The sequence below is a fragment of the Argopecten irradians genome, chromosome 2 (assembly GCF_041381155.1).
Source record: "Argopecten irradians isolate NY chromosome 2, Ai_NY, whole genome shotgun sequence".
Taxonomy (NCBI): domain Eukaryota; kingdom Metazoa; phylum Mollusca; class Bivalvia; order Pectinida; family Pectinidae; genus Argopecten; species Argopecten irradians.
In genome coordinates, this window is record NC_091135.1 from 17,144,497 (window position 1) to 17,166,531 (window position 22,035).

Here is a 22,035-nt window from a genome sequence, read left to right on the forward strand (position 1 = left end):
CATTATGTGCACATTGATGTTGTTCAGATGTGTGCTTATATTCCTAGTCCTTGCAATTGTCTGGCAACTTATATTTACATAAAAGTTGACATGAATAAATATTTTTTAAAGCACTATTGATGACCAAACGCAAATATCACCAGTTAATAAACATGTTTTTATGAAATGTGTGTCAAAACTGCATACATAATAGACCCAAACGCATTCTTGCCTGTGTTCAAAATGTGAGCCGCATAATATTATGTTTAATACGTGATAGGAAACTATACAGACATAGAATTAACGAATTAAAGCCGGAGGAAGATGCATGAAAGTCAAAGGAGAGGTAGTTTACACTGAATCTATATGGCTCATTAACTTTTACCTATTCATGGGGACAAATGAGACCCAGTGGTCTCGGAAATCACAAGTTTTGTAGGCCTAAATGAAGACTTGAAAAGTATTTGATTCAACCGCACCTGTGAGTCTAAGATTATTTTTGAAATTATAATTAATTTTATCCTTCTCTGACATCTCCCATTCACAATTTCGATTGACTTGAAGCCAAAGATATTTATATTGCAAATCATTATAGAATGTACTTTGTGGCTCTGTCAGTCATGTCATGTGAAAAGTGGCAAAATGGATTACATCTTTAGCTGAAAAACACTATAAAGTTTGAAAAAAATAGATACTATCACTATTTTTGAAGAATAAAAAAAAAGTTTGTTGCTATGATTGCATTATTTTGGATGCACTCCAAATGAATAACAACGTATTTAGTAAATCGGGCTAGGTGCCGCCATTGTGTGTAATACTGCACATGCATACATATTAAAATTTTGTTGAGCTTCCGAACGCGATGGAGCGAAGGAGCGAAAAAACGACGGCGATGGAGCGAAAAAACGACGGTGATGGAGCGAAAGTTTCATCGCTCCTTCGCCGTCATGTTCTCGCTCCTTCGCCGTCGTGTTTTCGCTTCTTCGCCGTCGTGTTTTCGCTCCTTCGTCGTCGTGTTTTCGCTCCTTTCATCTCCGATTCAGACTGCTTACAAAATATTACCACCGAGAATCGCCACTTGCCTTGGTCTTTTCAACAAATGAATGATTTACTTACTCATAGCCATCCATTTCATCACGCATACACGTTCTATTGTGTCAACACAGTAGTTTCTTTTCCACAACTTCAAATTTCCCTCGTCGTCGTCGCCATTTTCTAGTAGTATGCAAATCACCTTTAATCTCGACGGATTGCTATATTTGGGTAGATATAATATTCATTTGTTGAATAGACAAAGGTTAGTGGTGCTTCTCGGTGGTCAGTCTGAATCGGAGATGACCTGGCCCGATACCAAACGGTGTCGGCTTATTCCACGTTTTGATATAGGACTGCGCTCTGGTCCTAAACCAGACATTTATCTGTCATAATGTCTAAGTCTGATGTCAGGGCCAGAGTATCTTGGGCTAAGGTACGACTGTTTTCTACGGTGTCAGTATAATGTGACCAATAATGTGACATGGTGGAGTGTGTTTGGTACATTTGTACGTGTCTTCGACGTCATAATTCAATAATATAGTGTCGACCTTGGCATCGTCTCACGTTTTGCCTTCAGTAGAACTTCTCAGCCCTGTATGGCGTGCTCAGGGTTCTGTCCATACTAGTAATACCATAGTCTATAAAGTAGTTTCTTAGCACTCAGCATACAAGGGGACGACTGGTTCGCCTGTTGTTAGTATAATGTGAACGGGTGGTGGTGTGCTGTTTGGTGTTTTCAGTGATACAACACTATAAAAATGGCAAGAATTTTACTATACAAGGACACACAACATAAATCGAATAAATTACCGCAGTCTCCCAAAACACACATCTTTCAGTTCACACACGCAAGACATACTTAACATACACGGGAGGCCGTCCTTAAACGACCATGGCTTTTAATAGAACGAGAACATAATCCACCAAACCAGAGGTTTCAGCAAGCCTAATGACATTTCTACGGCATGATGTGGGTTGTTGCATATACCAAATTAGAGATAAATGATATGTCTGACGATTTGTTATTAATCATACTTTTTATCTGGAGATTGGTAGTGTCATATAGCCGACATAGTTATAGACCTTGACCCAGTATAATACACGAATCAACAACTTGTGATAAAAGTGTAAAATATTTTGCATTCTGTTACTATTAAAGTATAATGATAGATTTAAGATATCTCAATTGCACAATTGACGGTAAATGCAAATGAAAGTAGAGAAAGCTATGTTTATGTACATGTTATAACATTTAGTCTCCCTTTTAGAATTAAAGTATGGAAATAAAATCGTCACAGTCTCGACAAATACTTCCCTGGGGACACATCATATTCACGTTTGTTGTGTTGGCGGAACACGTTGTTTACAAAAAGATTTCTCAGATTTTCTCATTATGTGTGTTGATAAAGATTTCGATTATGATGCGTACTAACATTTATAATCCCAGTATACCTTAAGTTTTATCCTTATTTGCATTTATATCTTTACATAAAATGTGAGGTAAATAAATTCCTCTCATAAAGAGCCATAATGACTTCACACGGAAAATGACAATTCCTTCTCTAATGAGATGATGTATTAAAATATTACTTATCATTCTAAATCAGATTTTTAAAAAAAATTGTCAAATCAACAATGGCCACATGCTTTTTTTTATTTTTATTTATATTTTCTATATTTAATGTGATGTAGAACACTAGTGTTCTAAATCAATCGAATTAACGAATAATAACGGCACGGAAAACCGTAGTTTTTTATGCTTCGTGAAGTTCGTGCAATATTTATATCATAAAGTTGAATATAAATAGTTTGTTGTTGTTGTAAAAATGTAGGTTATTTTCTTGTTTGTTTATTTATATATATATTTATTTTTGTATTTCTAATATGAACAGTGAACTCTCCCTCAAGGAGACCCTCATCATGGTTGGTATCTAACCAGTGATCTGTCTATATCTCAGAGGACTTGTTTTAATTTTAAACATATTTTTATTGTCGTAAATTATTGACAACAGGGATTGGACACAAGTTTTGCCAACTTAGTAACGTCCTCTCCCGAATACATAATATGAATATATACATAATGAACAGCAATGAAGACAATACATATATATAATATGAATCATTTTTTTTCTATTTTAAGAATGAAGGAGAAAAGGGAAAGACGGAGGAGTATAGGAGAGAAGAATAGTTATGTATTAACTTATAATTATTTGTAAACGTGATAATTGTATACTTAATTATCTGACTGGCTGGGAAACACCGATCGGTTACTTCCTCAAAATGTTGTCCATTATACACATTCCATAGAAAACATTGCACCGGAGATCCACCCTAAGCCATTCCTTTCCTTGAAAATCGTTCAACTACACCACCCAGCAGATACAACTGATTTATACTGTTGACATATGCATAACATGTAATCTATTAATCAAGTAAAATATGGGGTAGATATAGGAAATGGGGTAGGATGCTCATAGTGTCAAAACCTGCCAGTACTATCAATATAAATTTGGACTGCCTTTGCAATATTAAGGTTAGCATCATTTTCTAAATCTGCATCTCCTCTTAGTAATGTATCTAATGTGATGTCACCGGGGTACCAATGAAGATCGTTTAATAATGTCTGTCGTAAAATGTGATATTTTGGGCATGTAAAAGTGATAAGAGTCTTCACACGTGAATCCACATTCACAGCGTGCTGAAGGCAAAAGATTGGATCTGAAAAGATCGTAATTTAAAGTACTTGCTCTATTTCTTAATCTACAATGGAGAATATTAAGCCGTTTAGTACCGAAATTCAGAAAACACAAATCGGTTTCTGGAAGAAAAGATTGCCTTACCTTTGATTTGAAGGTATTTAAAGTTGGAGAATTTCTAATAGATATATCTAAATTATTCCAAAGAGAAGAAGTTGAAGGAAAGAAGGAGTTTAATGTGCGTTGGAGTCTATAACGATGTTGCCTCACGTCCTGGAAATTTCTTAAGTCATAGTTTGTCAGGACACCGATGTTTTCTGGTAAGATATCACATAAATATTAGGGAACGTTGTTGTGTTTAATATTGTAAAAGAGGGTTAATTTTCTTATCTCTCTCCGTTTAGATAATGGAAGCCATCCAATTTCTTTATAAATAAACTCTGTTTTGGTATATATTGGTAGCCCTGTAATAATACGGGCGGTACCAAGTTGTAAATTTTCAAGATTCATAGAATTTGTGACACCACAATTATCCCAAACTTCACATGCATACTCTAAAATAGGTCTTATATATGTTAGATACATTTTTTCTAAATTTGTTCTGCTTAGTAGAAATTTCAATTTACGAAGTGTTGCTATATATTTCAAAACCCTTCTTAATAATTTCATCTATGTGTCCAGACCATTTAGCATCGCTACTTAAAATTACTCCTAAGTGTTTGTGTTTGTGTGTGATTTCTATTACTGTATTGTTGAATGTAAAAATTAGCTGGTAAGGGAGATTTGAAAGAGATACTAATATAATTTCTGTCTTTTTTGGGTTGAATGACATAAGCCAATCATTTGACCATTTTTCTAGTGTTTTAAAATCAGCATTTACAACACGTGTAATATCTTCTAATGGTTTAGAAGAATATGATAACGAGGTGTCGTCAGCAAAGAGACGGTTGAAATATCATTGATATATAAAAGAAAAAATAGAGGACCTAGGACAGAACCCTGTGGTACACCAGCATTAGTATTTTTCAAAGAAGAATTTGATGTATTAAAAAACAGACTGTTTTCTAGTTTTCTACACGACAGATAATTGGCAATCCAGGTAAGTAAGTTTCCGTTTATTCCATATTGTTGAAGTTTGTATAAGTGGCCTTTATGCCAAACTCTATCAAAGGCTTTGGAAAAATCGCAAAAAACAAAAGATATGTGTTCATGATTTTCTAAAGACAGCAACATGGAATGATATAATTCTATAAGCTGATGTATGCAAGAGTGTTTTGGTAGAAATCCTGATTGTAACTTGTAAATAATATTATTTTGGTTGAAAAAAATTGTAAATATATTTGTATACTAAACGCTCAAAGATTTTTCCAATGCAACTTAGTAATGAAATTGGTCTGTAATTAGATACAATGTGTTTATCACCACCCTTGAATATGGGTATAACATTTGCTATTTTCCAACTTCCGGGATAGGAACAGGTTTGAAGAGACGCATTAAATAGGATAGATAAAGGTAGGGAAATCTCGTTCATAATCAATTTCAACATATCATGGCTTATTCCGTCAAGACCTGTTGCTTTATTTATACTTAAAATATCTTTCACTTCATCGGGTGTTATAAATATATCGGTGAGTGTGGAGGCAGTTTGTGTATTAAACGTAGGTAGGTGTTTGCCTTGGTCATCTATTGTCGATATGGATGTAATCGTTTAAAAGGTTGCATTTTTGTGTGTCGTCAGAAGTAAAGTTCGATGAATGTTCACAATATAGGGGAGATATCTCGGTGTTTTTTTTCCCTTTAAGTAAGAGTTTAAGTAATATCCAGTATGTTTTGGAGTCAGAATTGGATCTGTCAATAAGGTTATCTACGTTTTCGAAAAATATTTCCTTGGCACGTTTGATCAAATTATTAAAAAATTTTCGTGCTTTCTTGTATTTCGATATGTTAAGATTAGTGTTGTGTTTTATCATTGTATGTTTTAATCTGTTTCGTATACGTATTTGTTTTCTAATGTTGTTAAACCATGGTCTGTCGTGTTTGCGTATTTGCACTAATTTAGAAGGTATACATATATCCATAGCCATCCTAAACAGTTAAGAAGTTACACATGTCATTTACATCAATACACGAGTCAAACTGTTCTTGCCATGGAACATTATTAATTGCTGTTTTTAGCTGATCGATATCTGCTTGATCATAAATCCACACTTTACGTTTAACCGATTTTTCAAAATCTCTCTGCACATCAATTATTGCAAAAACTGCTTTATGATCACTTATTGAGTTGTCAACTTCAATTACGTCAGAGAGGATTGTAGTGATGGTATCACTTACTATAATACGATCAATCAAATTAGATGAGTTTGCAACCGTTCTGGTTGGCTCCAGTATAATATTGGTAAGATTAAAAGATGCAAGTATGTTATATAGTTCCCCTCGGTTTAAGTTTAAGAAATCTACATTGAAGTCACCCAACAATATTACATTATTAGTAATGTCAAATGCATTATCTAGTGAGTGTTTCAGGCGTTGCCAGAGACCATTTGAATTTGTTATATTAGGGGATTTGTACAGATTTGCAACAATATATATTGTGTTGTTTGAATGTACTTGTGCCCAGATAATTTCGTCGTTTGCAAATTCGAGATCATATCTTCGCTTAGCTATAATAGTGTTTGAAAAATACATAATAACGCCACCTCCAAACATATTTCTATCTTTGCGAAAAAGCTCGTCACCAAAACCGTATATATGAATATCTTTATTCGGTATTGAACAATCTAAATGACTTTCTGTAATGCAGAGGATATCAACATCGTTAGATATTGATTCAACATAATTTATCTTATTGCGTAGACTTCTAACTTTTAATAGCATTAAGTTTAGAGAGTGAAAAGTAGATGTGTTTATGTTATCTGGACCAGGGTTTGGATGGATGTCTCCGGACATAAGTAAACGGAGCAGAATTGGAACAGTGATATTTATCTTTATGGTCGCTTGAAGGATCGACATTATACAAATAAGGGTAGTGTATTTGATATTCGTTGAAAGTATCAAGAGGAAAGATGCCATTTTCGTTTTAAAATAATAGCTAGCATGAATCTTGCACACTTTGGAATAAAAAGAACCTATGGAAGCCCTCCATGAATCAGCATCAGTACCCATCATGGTGAATGAAAAAGATAATCAAAATCATATGCGAGAGGAACTTCCATAGGGTAGGTAAAAGCGACGGTGCATGTAGGTTTGACAAAATGAGCACAAGACAGGTTAAGCAGAGCAAAGGGATGGGAGAAGGAGACACTAAATAAAAGAAAGGAACAGAATAGGGAAAGAAAACAGAAGGGAAATAGCTTTGAAAACATCAAAAAGGTTATGCAATGGATTGTAGAGTGTGGTAATTATACTGAATTTTGATTAATATTGAATTTGCCGTATATATGACCAGACTTTTTTTTAATTTAAATACAATCCCTGGATTGCAGCTCCTCAGACGTCATCAGCCAGGCCCATCTCTCCCTGAACGTTTCGACTCCTAACCTAGAACGTCCTGAAGATGGCGAGTCGACAGTGATTGGCCAAATCACTGCCCGTCTGTGGATAGCTTCCAGCTCATGTCTTGTCGTCTCCACCACAGCCAGCTGGACGACTTCTCTGCTGTTCTTGACAGTCGGTCCACTGCTGCTCTCCTGTCTCTGCCCTTCACACCCAGTGCTGCAAACATTCTCCATGTTGAATATGCAGGAAATCCTCTGCATCCGATCTCCACTGGGAAGACCCAAACACTCCATCCTAGGGCCCTGATGTCTCCTGCCAATTCTTCATACTTCCCCTTCTTTCGCTCGAATGCCTCCTCACATCTTTCTTCCCATGGAACTGTCAATCCACCATGATCATCTTCTTTCCCTGTGTTGACCATAAGAGGATATCTGGACGCAGATTGGTCTGGATGATGTCGGGGAATACCAGTCTCCTGTCTAGATGGACCCTAATCTCCCAGTTCTGTGCGCCGTCAAGGATACCCCCTGGTGAACAGTTGAAGAAGTGTGTCCTCTCTCCCCGCCTCGTACAAAGTTGATGAATGTACAACCCTTAGAGGGTTTCCGCTTCTTAATCCTCTCCCTCTCCAGGATGTCAGCCAGTTCCCTTAGCACCTTGTCATGGCGACATCTGTAGCGTCCTTGCGTAAGGGCGACATTGCATCCTGATAGTACATGCGCAAGGTTCCCTGGTCGGTTGCACAATGGACAGTCTGGAGTCTCAGTCAAGCCCCATCTATGGAGGTTAGTAGGCGAGGGAAGCAGGTCGTAAACTGACCTCAGCAGGAACTGGATTCGGCAAGGTTCCATGCGTCATATGTCCGACCAAGAGAGTTTTCTGTCTGTAGTTCACCACCTCATCCATGCTCCCTGGGCTTAATTAAAGTAGATAATAGGTAATTAACAGTGTACACATGTAAACAAGTCAAGTGTATGTTTATCCTTATATATGCATTATGAATGTATATATACATAGTTGTATATAATGCTAGGTTTACACTATGTTCCCGGCGACCACGGTAGCCCCGTTTGCCCGAAACGTGGTGCGCCGTGGAATTTTGGCTATTTTTGCAACTGTTTTCAAGTTGAGCTAGGTTTTGTGAAGTTTTGTCACGGTCTTTTACGGATAACGTGGTGGACCTTGGATATAGGGGAAAGTGCTGTTCCCGGAGGTTAAAGGAACACTACGGCTTTAGCACGGTCTATCAAGGATACCACTTCGTTCTCTCTAGGCCTGTTACGATCTGATGAGGTCTGCTACGTTTTACACGTTTTGATCGGACTCCAATACGTTTTCACGGTCCGCCAATGCTTACTAGGATGAAAGTCTGATGCCGGGCTTTTTGGAGCAACTGAAACAATATTTATTGCCGAAAATGTCATTTCAAACACATTTTAATTACAAAATTTATTAAAAGCATATTTGGTATAAATATATAAATATTATAGCCAAGTGTTTCTGCGCAAATACTTTTTTTCTGTACTCATTTAATCTGCCTTTTGCAATAATAGCTTTGGTATAATTCGAGGGTTGAAATGTGTTTGATAATGACTATTCCTATTTATTAATACAAATAATTCAATGAAGTAGCAAATATGTACCGGCAGGCCAGGCAATGATACTCTTATCATATTTTGCTTGCAACGTAAGACCGTAATAATACGTAACAAGCCGTATCACGTCGGACTTTCAACCGCAACAAGCCGTAAGATGTCTTGTCAGAACGCATCAAAACGGTTTTCATCCACCTTGGCTTACCGTAAAAACCTTGACAAACCTTAACAAAACGGCACGAAACGTGCAGCCAATCTGCAACAAACGTGATCAAACGTGGAAAAAACGCAACAGAACGTCACAAAACTTGAAATCACCGTGAGATTCTGGGGATTGTGCTTGCTGCCCGTTCCACCACGGACCGTCTTGAAGTTCTGTTACGGCCTCGTACGCACTGTTACGTTTTGTTACGTCAATCCCGTTTTATTACGCCCTGTGGCGTTCACCATCTGTACCGTGACTGCCGTGGCAAATTTTTTGACAGTTTTAAAATCTGGCACGGCATCCACGGTAATCACGATCGCTCACGTTTATCTATCACGTCCTTCTGCGTTGTCTCGCGGTCACCACGTTTTGTCCACGGTGGCCTGAAACGGGGCTGCCGTGGCCGCCGGGAACATAGTGTAAACCTAGCATTAGCGCACATAGTATGTAACCATAACATGAACAAAACCTTAAAAATAAATGCATACATTATGTGTAAATACAATCTCAATTAAAATATTATGCAGATAGTATGGATTTTGGCTATCAGAAGACAATATGTAGTACACATGTACATAAACACAAACGTTTCCTGTGAACGCAATCATACATAAATTGTATATACATATATTCTAGCACACACACGTGACTGCTGGTGTAGTCGGCGATGACTTGTCTAGCTTCATAGACACAACCTATCATTCTACCTACGACATGGATGTAGAAACTTATTCTAAAACGATATCCGACTTTATCGCCGGGGGTTACATCACCTCGGCCATCACATTGGGGAATGACCTGGGGCTGTTTGAGGAACTCAAGCGACTGGACAAGCCAGTTACGTCACAGCAACTAGCAGACGCATGCAAGTTAAAGGAGAGGTAGGTCAATAGAGAAATCCGTGGTGATACTTAACTTTCTCGTATGCCCTTCCACACATCTCACTAACAATTCAACAATTAAATATAATTGAAATGGCCATCCCAAAAAGGCGTTGTGATATAAAAATCAATGAATGTTGATTTACCTTTGAGCATTGTTTAACTTGTATCAAGGCTAAAGGCCATATAAACCACTAGGGTGTCTCTCTATTTTGAATTGAAGCAGAGACAACCATATCACATAGTCTAGACATTGTCCTTCCGCAGCTTCGGCGGACGATTTTTGCAAGCATTTCTAAATCTATTGTAAATGTTTTATGTTTCATCTTAATTACATCGATAAAATAATCGTTTCTAACTAAATGTATGACAAATTCTCATATTGTGTTATTGATTTTGAATAATTGTTTTCTAATGACGCACTATTTTCATACGTCTATCGTTGTAGACTTTCACAAGCCCAGAGACTCGCAATCCGTTTTAATGAAAAATCAAATACGATTGAATTCAAATATAAGGATTGAATCTTGCCTTGGTTAATTTCATGGGGGTATGAATTGAGTTACTCTTGAAACAAATTCAACATGAACATCGCAGTTCATTCAACTTGTTTCAAGAGCGACTCAATTCATCACCCCATGAAATCGATCAAGGTAAGATTCTATTCTTAAATGAAAAACAATGCAAAACATTCACATCATGGGTAAGGGGACACAACAAATATGGGAATATCTCACACACCCGATGTACACACTACATTCACACCAACATGAACAAAGAAAGTTTGATTATTATAATAATTATAATACATAAATATTTAACATATATAGTCACTGGCAGGCTCGGACCTCTGTATTGCTGAACATATAAACATAGTAAATTAATTACTATGATTTATGCACTACTTTATAGGAAAAACCATTTCATTTTCTCGTCTTTGTTATTTTTGAAATTTTTGCGAACACAAAAGTTCGAGATAAAGGGCTCTTACTGCCAACCTGTACGTTTGGGAATAATAATTGAGTTCTCTCGAGAAATTATACAATTTTTTGTTGATCATCGCGAACATTAAGTGATTTACATTAAAGCTTGTAAGATTTTTTTTATTTAAGCTCGAAGGAATAATCGAATCTTGAAGAGAAAACAAAAGAAAAGAAAAAAAAAATTGACATACTGACAGCTAGAGCTTTGTTCGACGGGACATCTAACGCAAATGTCAAGCATGATAAAACGTTGGCAGATTATTTAAGAAATAAGTAAATAATATCTTATTTGTTTGTATTATCTTTATTTCTGTTAAGTCGGCCTGAACCAAATTAGCAGAGATATGGTTGGTAAATACTGAATTCATGAAACTTGTCAGCACTCATTCTCAGGTTTGATGTAATCAGAAAGGCATGATTGATGCAGATTATTTTACGAGCATAAAGCCCGTAATACACGATAACGTTGTCCATAGTTTTCATTTATCGACATAGATAAGTCAAATACCTGTGCTAAATTTACAGCCAAAAAGAAGATTTTATATCTTTCTCGTTGGATACTAGTTTTAACCTCGCAGTAAAATATCAAAATATGTTTCATCATATAGTCTCTGCTGACAACTTTTAACAGTGACTACATTTGAGGACAAACCATTTTATTGTTGTTACCTAACGGTCTTTCTAGGTATGTCCGTGAATGGCTGGGTTGTATGGTATCTACCAGGATCGTATTATTGGACGAATCGGACAATTACTTCATTCCAGACGCTCTGAAACCAGGACTCAATGCGACTGACTTTGCATTCATCTATCCTGTGATGGGTACTCTGACTGAGAACGTAAAGAAGTGCTGGAGAGCAGATGGACCAGATGGTTCGTGATTTTAGAATACACATAATTTTGTGCAAAGAATTGAAATATAAGTGACGTTGTGTGAATTAGTAACCATGGTTATGTTATTGTTAGGTCGTGGGTAATGTCACTATTAGAGACCACAGAACCAAATGATTTCGCTATATACGATATATTAACGTTTGCCACTGTCCAGGTTAAATAGAGTTTTCAAGTCTGGTCACCTGTCACTTATTTTGAAGAATGGCATCTGGCATACCTGTGAATAAAAAGAAATAAAGATCTACCATCTTGCTAAACTTTTATGTGGGGGGTTCCATCTTATGTTGAATTCCGCACCAAAAATTGACCAAAATATTCACAAATTTCCAATATTGATTACCTCCCCCTATCAGACAGACACTTGACAGAATTTTAAAATTTCTTTACATATTTTACATCTACATGTATTGCCCAACCCACACATTAAACATTTGAAACTGATGCGCCCTGAATACCCAATCAGCAGGCTCCGAAACATTCACCTCTCTATGAAATCTTATGCCCAAAAGGGGATTTCCAGGAATCTATTTTTTGTTTGATTCTGCGGTCCCTATTAGGTCGTGGGTAATGTCACTGTTAAGTCGTGGATAATGCCACTGTTACGTCATGGGTAATGTCACTGTTAGGTCGTGGGTAATGTCACTGTTAGGTCGTTGGTAATGTCACAGTTAGATCGATCGTAATGTCACTGTTAGGTCGTGGGTAGTGTCACTGTTAAGTCGTGGGTAGTGTCTCTGTTAGGTCGTGGGTAGTGTCACAGTTAGATCGATCGTAATGTCACTGTTAGGTCGTGGGTAGTGTCACTGTTAGGTCGTGGGTAGTGTCACTGTTAGGTCGTTGGTAATGTCACTGTTAGGTCGTGGGTAGTGTCACTGTTAGGTCGTGGGTAGTGTCACTGTTAGGTCGTGGGTAATGTCACTGTTAGGTCGCTGGCAATGTCACTGTTAGGTCGTGGGTAATGTCACTGTTAGGTCGTGGGTAGTGTCACTGTTAGGTCGTAGGTAGTGTCACTGTTAGGTCGTGGGTAGTGTCACTGTTAGGTCGTGGGTAATGTCACTGTTAGGTCGGTGGTAATGTCACTGTTAGGTCGTGGATAATGCCACTGTTAGGCCGTGGGTAATGTCACTGTTAGGTCGTGGGTAGTGTCACTGTTAAGTCGTGGGTAGTGTCACTGTTAGGTCGGTGGTAATGTCACTGTTAGGTCGTGGGTAATGTCACTGTTAAGTCGTGGGTAGTGTCACTGTTAGGTCGTGGGTAATGTCACAGTTAGATCGTGCGTAATTTAACTGTTAGGCCGTGGGTAATGTCACTGTTAAGTCGTGGGGAATCTCACAGTTAGGTCGTGGGGAATGTCACAGTTAGGTCGTGGGTAATGTCACTGTTAGGTCGTTGGTAATGTCACAGTTAGATCGATCGTAATGTCACTGTTAGGTCGTGGGTAGTGTCACTGTTAAGTCGTGGGTAGTGTCACTGTTAGGTCGGTGGTAATGTCACTGTTAGGTCGTCGGTAATGTCACTGTTAGGCCGTGGGTAGTGTCACTGTTAGGTGGTGGGTAATGTCACTGTTAGGTGGTGGGTAATGTCACTGTTAGGCCGTGGGTAATGCCACTGTTAAGTCGTGGGGAATGTCACAGTTAGGTCGCGGGGAATGTCACAGTTAGATCGTGGGTAATGTCACTGTTAGGCCGTGGGTAATGTCACTGTTAGGCCGTGGGTAGTAGCTGATGTTTAGTAGATCAAAAACTCTTTATTTTTTTTCAAACTTGCAAGATGAAATATATTGTCCTTATTATACATCATGAACAATCTTTATGAAATTATATTGGATTGTATTAATCTGTTACGTCGAGTATGCTTCATGGACTGTTACTAAACATTATTGTATAGGATATGATGTGTCTGTGTCGATCAGGAATCTGAACCCAGACCATTTCCTGCAGGTATCGTTTAATCATGAAATAGGTGTTTTTTAGATATAACTAGAGTGTCTTTGGTCATTCTTCTGTAATCGCCTCTTACAGGGTTTGGATACGAGGACATGCCTAGGTGTTTGGTAGATCTTACAGAAGGAAAAACACCGGATCCCGACAAAGTCATTGGACAGCTTCTAATGTCTATCACGAGGCCCAAAGGTATAATCAAAGTAACATTAAGGTTAAAGTCTTCATTAAAGAGACATGTGAAGCAACGTCCTTGTGGCATCATTAGTCATTTGAAGTCGTTCATTTACGAAGTTAAATCTATGGCTTAAGTCTTAATGATACCGATATAAATAGACAGTTCAAAAATTAAAAACTCCTTGCGTTTGCATGTATTTTATAATAAGTGATTCAATGAGTATTGTTATGAATGGAATAATAAAATCACAACAACAGTATTCCAAAAAGAACATGCATTTGCTCCAAAAAAGGTTGAGGAGTCGTATTCTAAATTAGCTGTCTATGTTCTTGTTTTAGAGTCGTTGATTACTATACTCGACCTTGGTTGTGGAGGGGGGAACATCACTCGAGCGTTAAGTAGGCACTTTCCTGACGCCCAAATCTATGGTGTTGACTACAATGACACTGCCATTGACAGGGCAGTCACAGTCGCCAAACAACAGGGCATCCGAAACGAGACATTTATTCAGGCAAATGTTACATCCCTGCCTCGCGACTGGACACACAAGTTTGACTGGGTTATTCTTTATGACGTTCTTCATGATCTGCCTGATCCGGTTAACTCCATGAAAGAAGTTTACCGCGTTCTGAAAGATGACGGCGTGGCATCTATCGTTGATCCTGGCATCCACAGCAATCACAAAGACAACATTGGGGACTCGAACGTGGCAGGGGTTGGATATGCTATCAGTTCACTGATATGTCTCCCTTGTAGTTTGTCGACAAAAGGAGCGGTCGGTAACGGAATAGGATGGGGAAAGGAAGACAAGGAAGCATTTTTGTCCAACTCCGGGTGGATTGTTATAGACAAACGGGATGTCGAAAGTGCATTTGCCTTAAACTTTACATGCGTTAAAGCAAACGCATAAGCATGATTACGTCATTACAATGATCATCTTCGCTTGCTAAGGGTTACAAACCAGCACCTTCCTTTGAAAAGGTGATTATCGTATTGACACCCTTGGCAAGTCAAGATGAATAATGACGTGTATATATGATATGTCATATAGTAAATGCCACTAAGAAGATAGTTTGGTTATTAGCTATTCACCTCGCATAGCTTGCTTGTTTTCCTTTGAAAATTTCCACCATTCGTAAACGGGGAAGACATTCATATCAACATTTCTATAGTGCTTCATTCAAAAATAGGACCATTCGTCAGGATTTTCCCGAAACTATAAACTCTGAATAAGTGTGATAACCTACATGCTGTTCTATTACCGCAATGTCACTAGTAGATAAAATGTTTATAGGTATATAACGTCCTATATAAATGTATATATGAATGTAAAAACATAAACAAAGTTGTCCAAGTGAAATACAAAATAAAGAATTCTTAAAGTTTTGAATTATTTTGTTCTTTTTATCAGCTGCCTCACACTTAAAGACGGTAATATGAATTGACTTTAAACAACTGTATGTAATAGAATGTCAGCAAGCAGGCCGATGCGGCTGACCTAGTTTCGAGTTTTATGAACTTAACACAACAAAATGTCTTGTTTACAAATGCTATATGATACACTGTTTACGTATCTGTATATTTGGCTCGAGACAGAAAAAAAGAACTTCTTTGATTGCCTAACTCTCGCAAAATACAGCTGATATGTTTAACGTCCTATTAACGGACACGGTCATTTGAGGACGGCCTCATATGTTAGAAAGAATGCGTTAACTTATAGTGGAATATTGGAATTCTTGCCCTTTTATTGTGCTATCTCACTGAAGCATGAGCACGCACACTCGGTCGCATTTTAGTGACAACAGAAAATCAGTCGTCCGATTCCCTTTATGTTGACCGCTAAGCAGGAGCTTTGGTTTGTTTTATCATATTTCAGAGATATTTGGGAGAACACGGTATGTTCGTGTTGTGTCCTCTTGTATAGTTGATTTTTTGATGTTTTCATAGTGTTATATTACTGAAGCATGCCATGGAAGACACCAAGCAACATACTCCACTCGGTCTCATTATAGTATACCAGGAAACCAGTCGTCCTACTCCAATCATACTGGGTGCTACGAATCCATTTATATACCGTACATGATGACCAACATTACCTTTTACCTCAGATATGTTTGGCAAAGGACACCAACAATGCAGAATAAACATATTTTAACCAGGTTTTTGTAGACTGTCGGTATCAACATCACTCATATTTTTAATCCTATCGATATATTAGCCATATGCAAATAAAAAAGCGAGCTGTATAATGCTGTCTCGCTGACACATGATGCCAACGACATCGAATAAGCACGCCAACTCTGTCACATTACACTGACAATCGACGAACCAGTGGTCCCTGTATAAGACTATGGTGTGTCTCGACCTGGGGACAAAAACCGAGAGCCTTTCTCACAGGTGCGATAGCACTCAACTAAGTCAAAAAGCGAAAAGGTGAAGAAAAGTTTAGAAAAAACGATAGTTTGATATATATCAATGACTAGATATATATCCGATAAATTGGTTTCGAAAACTTTTAATTTTATTTTTTCCTTTCTTCGAAAAATAAAGTTATGTATAATATAAAAATTTTGAACTTTTGTCATTTCATTTTTCCCTCAAAAACTAAAATTGACGATGGGAGTTAACCCAAATTGTTCTCATTAGCAGCTACACAGCTACTTACACAAAACATATAAATACATACACACTACACAAACAACACCGTTTAAATGATATGAATATACATGTATGCATAATTTGGAGTAATATGGATTAGAGAAGCTAAAGACATCTAAAACCTTACGAACTAGCATCAAAATAGAATGTATCAACATATATAAATAGGCAAAAAACATGAAATTATTAATATGAATCTTTTCTGCATAAGTGGTTTTTTCAACTTTAAATCGGTACATTAACTGCTACTTATCACCGTCTCAATTTTGACCATGAAGTGACCTATGAGGAAGGACTAAACTATACTTGTAGTTCGCTTCTGTGAAAATAAAAACATGACGACTGGTTTACTTGTTGTCGAGTATAATGCGCCTGATGGTGGATTACGTTGTTCGGTGTCTTTAGCATGCTTCAGTGAGATAAGACTATGAAAAGTTCAAGAGTTCCAATATTACAAGGAGATTACACAAATATACCGCAGACTCCCAAAACATACAAACAATCACGTCCGCAATACATTTCATACATATGAGGCCTCCTTTAATGACATTAGCTATTAATAGGGCGTTCAGCCGTATCAGCCAACCAACCAACCCCATGCAAAACAACTCATTAATATCAACAATACATACCACCATTGGGCTTACAAAAGATTTCATAATGTTATAACAACTCAATATCAAACGCGGTAAATATTTAGATATGAAGTAGCAGATCTATAATGCATTTATATTTCTGTGGCATTTACTGGATGACTGGCACGAAACCCTCCTCATGTCAATAGTGACCGAGTTTTAGCGCGGTATTTGACTATATTAACACTGTAGCTATAATATAGGCCTAAACATGTCGTGTTCAGAAACAGGGCATCTAATCTCCTTATTCCCATAACCATGTAAGGTAATTATAGCCTTTTTCTTTACAAATAAAATTGCATACTTTGGACAATGAGTTTCAAATTGTCATATTGACTTTTTTTCGTAACTTCTGAGAAATTTTTCAAATTAGAAATGGATGCGTTTTGACGACGGTGATTATTATACCGTTGATCATCGGATACACACATATTCCTTCCTCTTTTTTAATGTAACATCTGGACATCAATATTCATAAGTTAAGCCACACGAGAAAACTGATCCACACATGGAATTTAAACATGCGCCATTATCGAAATATTTACATATATAAATTATACCAAAAAATAAAGATACAAAAACGTTAATGGAACCGATATAAAGTTACGTGTGAAAAGGTTGTTGTTTTTTAATATTTGTAGTTTTGCTTAAAACTCGGTAACAAAATATAACCTAAATACAGCTCTGATGGAATGCTGCAACACCACCGACGTCCTCAGTCGTTCGATAATCAGCACAGATTCGATAATGATGATTTTCTTTGTTCCTGGTTACCATAGAACCATATCCGGTATGAGGTTGGTGGTAACGATATCCGGAAAAATAATCTCTGGTTGAGAGCTACCTCCGGCCTTCAGTCCCCTGCCTGGTTGATAATTCCGGTTGATTTCTCAGATCTGGATGTCCTTGTTTCGCCTTCCCTCACAAACCTATTCTGTGTATGCTTTGACCTTGGTTGACTGGACCTGACGCTCTTCCGTTCTTTTTTCAAAACATCAGCCAGATCCCTAAGGACTTGGTTGTGGCGCCACGTATATCTCCCCTGTGATAAGGCCACATGACAGGAGGTGAGTATGTGTTGGAGAGTTCCTCTCTGTCCACACAGAGGGCAGTCTGGTGTTTCCACAAGGTCCCATCTTTGGAGATTTGCTGGTGTCGGAAGAACATCGTACACAGATCGGAGGAGAAAATGCAGTTGAAATTGCGAGGACTTCCAGATTTCTGTCAGGATAGAACACGTGGTTCTGTATCCCACTTTGTCCAGGACCCCTAAACACCCAGTTCTACTGCATTGGTCTGTCTTCTTTCTTCTTCTCTACTTCTTATCTCCTTCTGTACCAATGATTGCCTCTCTGTGATATAAGCTTTCTTCGAGAGAGTGTAGGTTTTGATGTTCATAGGCCCTGCCTTCCTACTGCGGTTGTTCCCACAATATCTTTGTGTCGCAACCGGCTCTTCGCTTCGTCGATAGCCTTGGATGCGAACCATTTTCTGCCAGTGCGTACTTCTACACCTGCTAGCCGCACCTTGTCATCTTTTGACTCTTTTAAGGTCATGATGCGTCTTGCCTTTCCTGTCTTGAATTCTCCAACTAATAAAGAGACAGGAAGTTGGAGTTTTGCCGTTTCTGCAGTAAAGCTTGGAAGGACTACCAACTGCTTCCTTAGGTTCCTAATGGCGATTCGCTCCATCCTCTCCATCGTTGAAGTTTGAGATCTCATATAGCACCAGGGTTCAGGCTAGGCGTGGCAAGAGACCGTGCTGGTACATCCAGGCTTTGAACTTCCCTGGGAGACATGTTTTGTCTATACGTCTCATCCCTTCTTGGAACTGTGAAAAGTGAAATTCATTTTCAAGATAAAGATATGTGAATATTGTCGCAATTAATAGGGAATATATTAAAGCTGGGGACGAAAGAGGGAATGAAAATAACACCTTTACTAAGAGTCACATCCGTGACTTTTTCCTCTCATGACCCGTGCGCGGTGACCTTTCAATGAAAGTTCTGCTTTTTATCGTGAGTCAAAAATAACAACAATTAAAATAAATTGGTATTTATCATAATACACTATCTAAATTGAATCAAATATCGCTAGCTGTAGAAAGAATTTGCTGTGTTGTCGATAGTGCATAATGTGTTTTAACAATAGTGCATATGAAGTGGTGTATAATCTCTGTAAATGTTCCAGTCCAATACACATGTTTGTTTAAATATTTGTAAACTAAAAGGAAAATGTATATAATTTCAAGTAAGGTTTTTAAATGGAGAACAACTTTTGAAATTCCGTACTCTGATTTACATTTGTCAATAGAAACATGCGATGTATTTATATATATTGCAGTAAAAGAATTTGTCCCTTATACTCAGATGGTATCGATGACGGGTTCCATTATCTTTTTACTTGTACAACAAATTCAACAACTGTTAGAACATATATCTCACATGGAAAGGAATTATATGGGTTTGGCCTGTTGTCCGATTTAGTTATTGTTTTATTGAATAATATCTTATATTTACATACATGTGTATGCCCCTATATAGTCAACGGGAGGGGAGTTGCGTTCAAATTAGCGTAATCGCAATGACATATGAAAACAAACGCAGTGCAGGTTCGGACTGTTTCTAGTTCACGCCTCGATAAGATTTTGCGTCATAAGATTATGGATTTCAAATTAACAATGAAGAGTTTTTATTAAATCCAATTAAACATGTATTTGACAACAAAACAAAAGATGTGTTCAAGCATTGTAACGGTAATAAACCACCGACCGCACGAAAAAGAACTGGGAAAGAGAAACGTCATGTTTTGGACAGAATTACAACAGAGTCCTTTGTAGTCTAAAGGTTAAATACAAACTGTGATTGTGAATGATACTCTATAAGATATTATCTCTAATTGTGTGATTTACATTTGTATTATTATGCCGCGTTGTTTACCTAGCTATAGCTTAATTCAGCGTCGGCTGAAAACATGTGTTACACTCTACTGTAAGGTAATACTGTGTTTGTTTCTGTTTACAGTTTTTTACTCTGTCTCAGGACAGAGCTGCTGACAATCAATAGAAATTGAATAAAGAATTTGAAAACTTAGAACCCTGACTTTTTAAAGGTAGTATGAACGCAATGGTATACAGACATATTCAATGTGGCGCGTCCCATTGCGTTCATACCATCTTTAACGCAATCAAAACACTGTTCAATCTCTATTTGAAATGAAATTAATGGCTTGATATGCTGGACACCTCAGTACAGTTCTGTAGGTTTGATGCCATACCTCATCGTACTACGTCATCTTACTTATGCTTAAAGATGCTCCACCGCCGACAGAGCATAAATGGTACCAATCATTTGAACGATAATTGGTGTTTAATCGTGTATATATATGTCTAATTTATTAAAAAAAAAATAATATAAAATAATTGATTTTGGTTTCAGTGCATGTGCAATCAGTACTGCATTCCAAATAGGACATAGTGCCACAGAATTTTTTCGAGATGCAATCAATTATTTTTAGCCCACCATCATTAGATGGTGGGCTATTCAAATCGCCTTTCGTCCGTGGTCCGTCCGTCCGTCCGTCCGTTAACAATTCTTGTTACCGCTATTTCTCAGGAAGTACTGAAGGGATCTTTCTCAAATTTCATATGTAGGTTCCTCTAGGACCCTAGTTGTGCATATTGCATTTTGTGACCGATCGGTCAACAAGATTGCTGACAGGCGGCCATCTTGGATTTTGATAGTTAAAGTTTGTTACCACTATTTCTCAAAAAGTAATGAAGGGATTTTTCTCAAATTTCATATACAGGTTCCCCTAGGACCCTAGTTGTGCATATTGCATTTTGGGACCGATCGGTGAACAAGATGAATGACAGGCGGCCATCTTGGATTTTGATACTTAAAGTTTGTTACCGCTATTTCTCAAAAAGTGCTGAAGGGATCTTTCTCAAATTTCATATACAGGTTCCCCTAGGACCCTAGTTGTGCATATTGCATTTTGGGACCGATCGGTGAACAAGATGAATGACAGGCGGCCATCTTGGATTTTGATACTTAAAGTTTGTTAAGGCTATTTCTCAGAAAGTACTGAAGTGATCTTTCTCATTTGTATTATTATGCCGCGTTGTTTACCTAGCTATAGCTTAATTCAGCGTCGGCTGAAAACATGTGTTACACTCTACTGTAAGGTAATACTGTGTTTGTTTCTGTTTACAGTTTTTTACTCTGTCTCAGGACAGAGCTGCTGACAATCAAGAGAAATTGAATAAAGAATTTGAAAACTTAGAACCCTGACTTTGTCAGTACAAATATATAGATTGAACAGTGTTTTGATTGCGTTAAAGGTAGTATGAACGCAATGGTATACAGACATATTCAATGTAGCGCGTCCCATTGCGTTCATACCATCTTTAACACAATCAAAACACTGTTCAATCTCTATTTGAAATGAAGTTAATGGCTTGATATGCTGGACACCTCAGTACAGTTCTGTAGGTTTGATGTCATACTCATCGTACTACGTCATCTTACTTATGCTTAAAGATGCTCCACCGCCGACAGAGCATAAATGGTACCCATCATTTGAACGATAATTGGTGTTTAATCGTGTATATATATGTCTAATTTATTAAAAAAATAATATAAAATAATTGATTTTGGTTTCAGTGCATGTGCAATCAGTACTGCATTCCAAATAGGACATAGTGCCACAGAATTTTTTCGAGATGCAATCAATTATTTTGGGCTATTCAAATCGCCTTTCGTCCGTGGTCCGTCCGTCCGTCCGTCCGTTAACAATTCTTGTTACCGCTATTTCTCAGGAAGTACTGAAGGGATCTTTCTCAAATTTCATATGTAGGT

General features: G+C 37.6%; 1 protein-coding gene and 1 long non-coding RNA gene across 2 annotated transcripts; one reads left to right on the plus strand and one right to left on the minus strand.

Annotated features, from left to right (window-relative positions):
• Positions 1–6,458: 6,458 nt before the first annotated feature.
• On the minus strand, positions 6,459–10,107 carry LOC138314645 (uncharacterized). Its single transcript, XR_011207404.1, has 2 exons — positions 10,036–10,107; positions 6,459–8,124 (listed from the first exon to the last, which is right to left on the minus strand). It is a non-coding gene; the product is annotated as an uncharacterized lncRNA (long non-coding RNA).
• On the plus strand, positions 9,636–15,270 carry LOC138314644 (S-adenosylmethionine-dependent methyltransferase Rv2258c-like). The gene is made up of 4 exons (XM_069255084.1): positions 9,636–9,889; positions 11,558–11,745; positions 13,788–13,898; positions 14,223–15,270. Exons 1-4 carry the CDS (start codon positions 9,723–9,725, stop codon positions 14,792–14,794), a joined length of 1,038 nt encoding a protein of 345 aa, XP_069111185.1. The 5' UTR covers positions 9,636–9,722; the 3' UTR covers positions 14,795–15,270.
• The last annotated feature ends 6,765 nt before the right edge of the window (positions 15,271–22,035 follow it).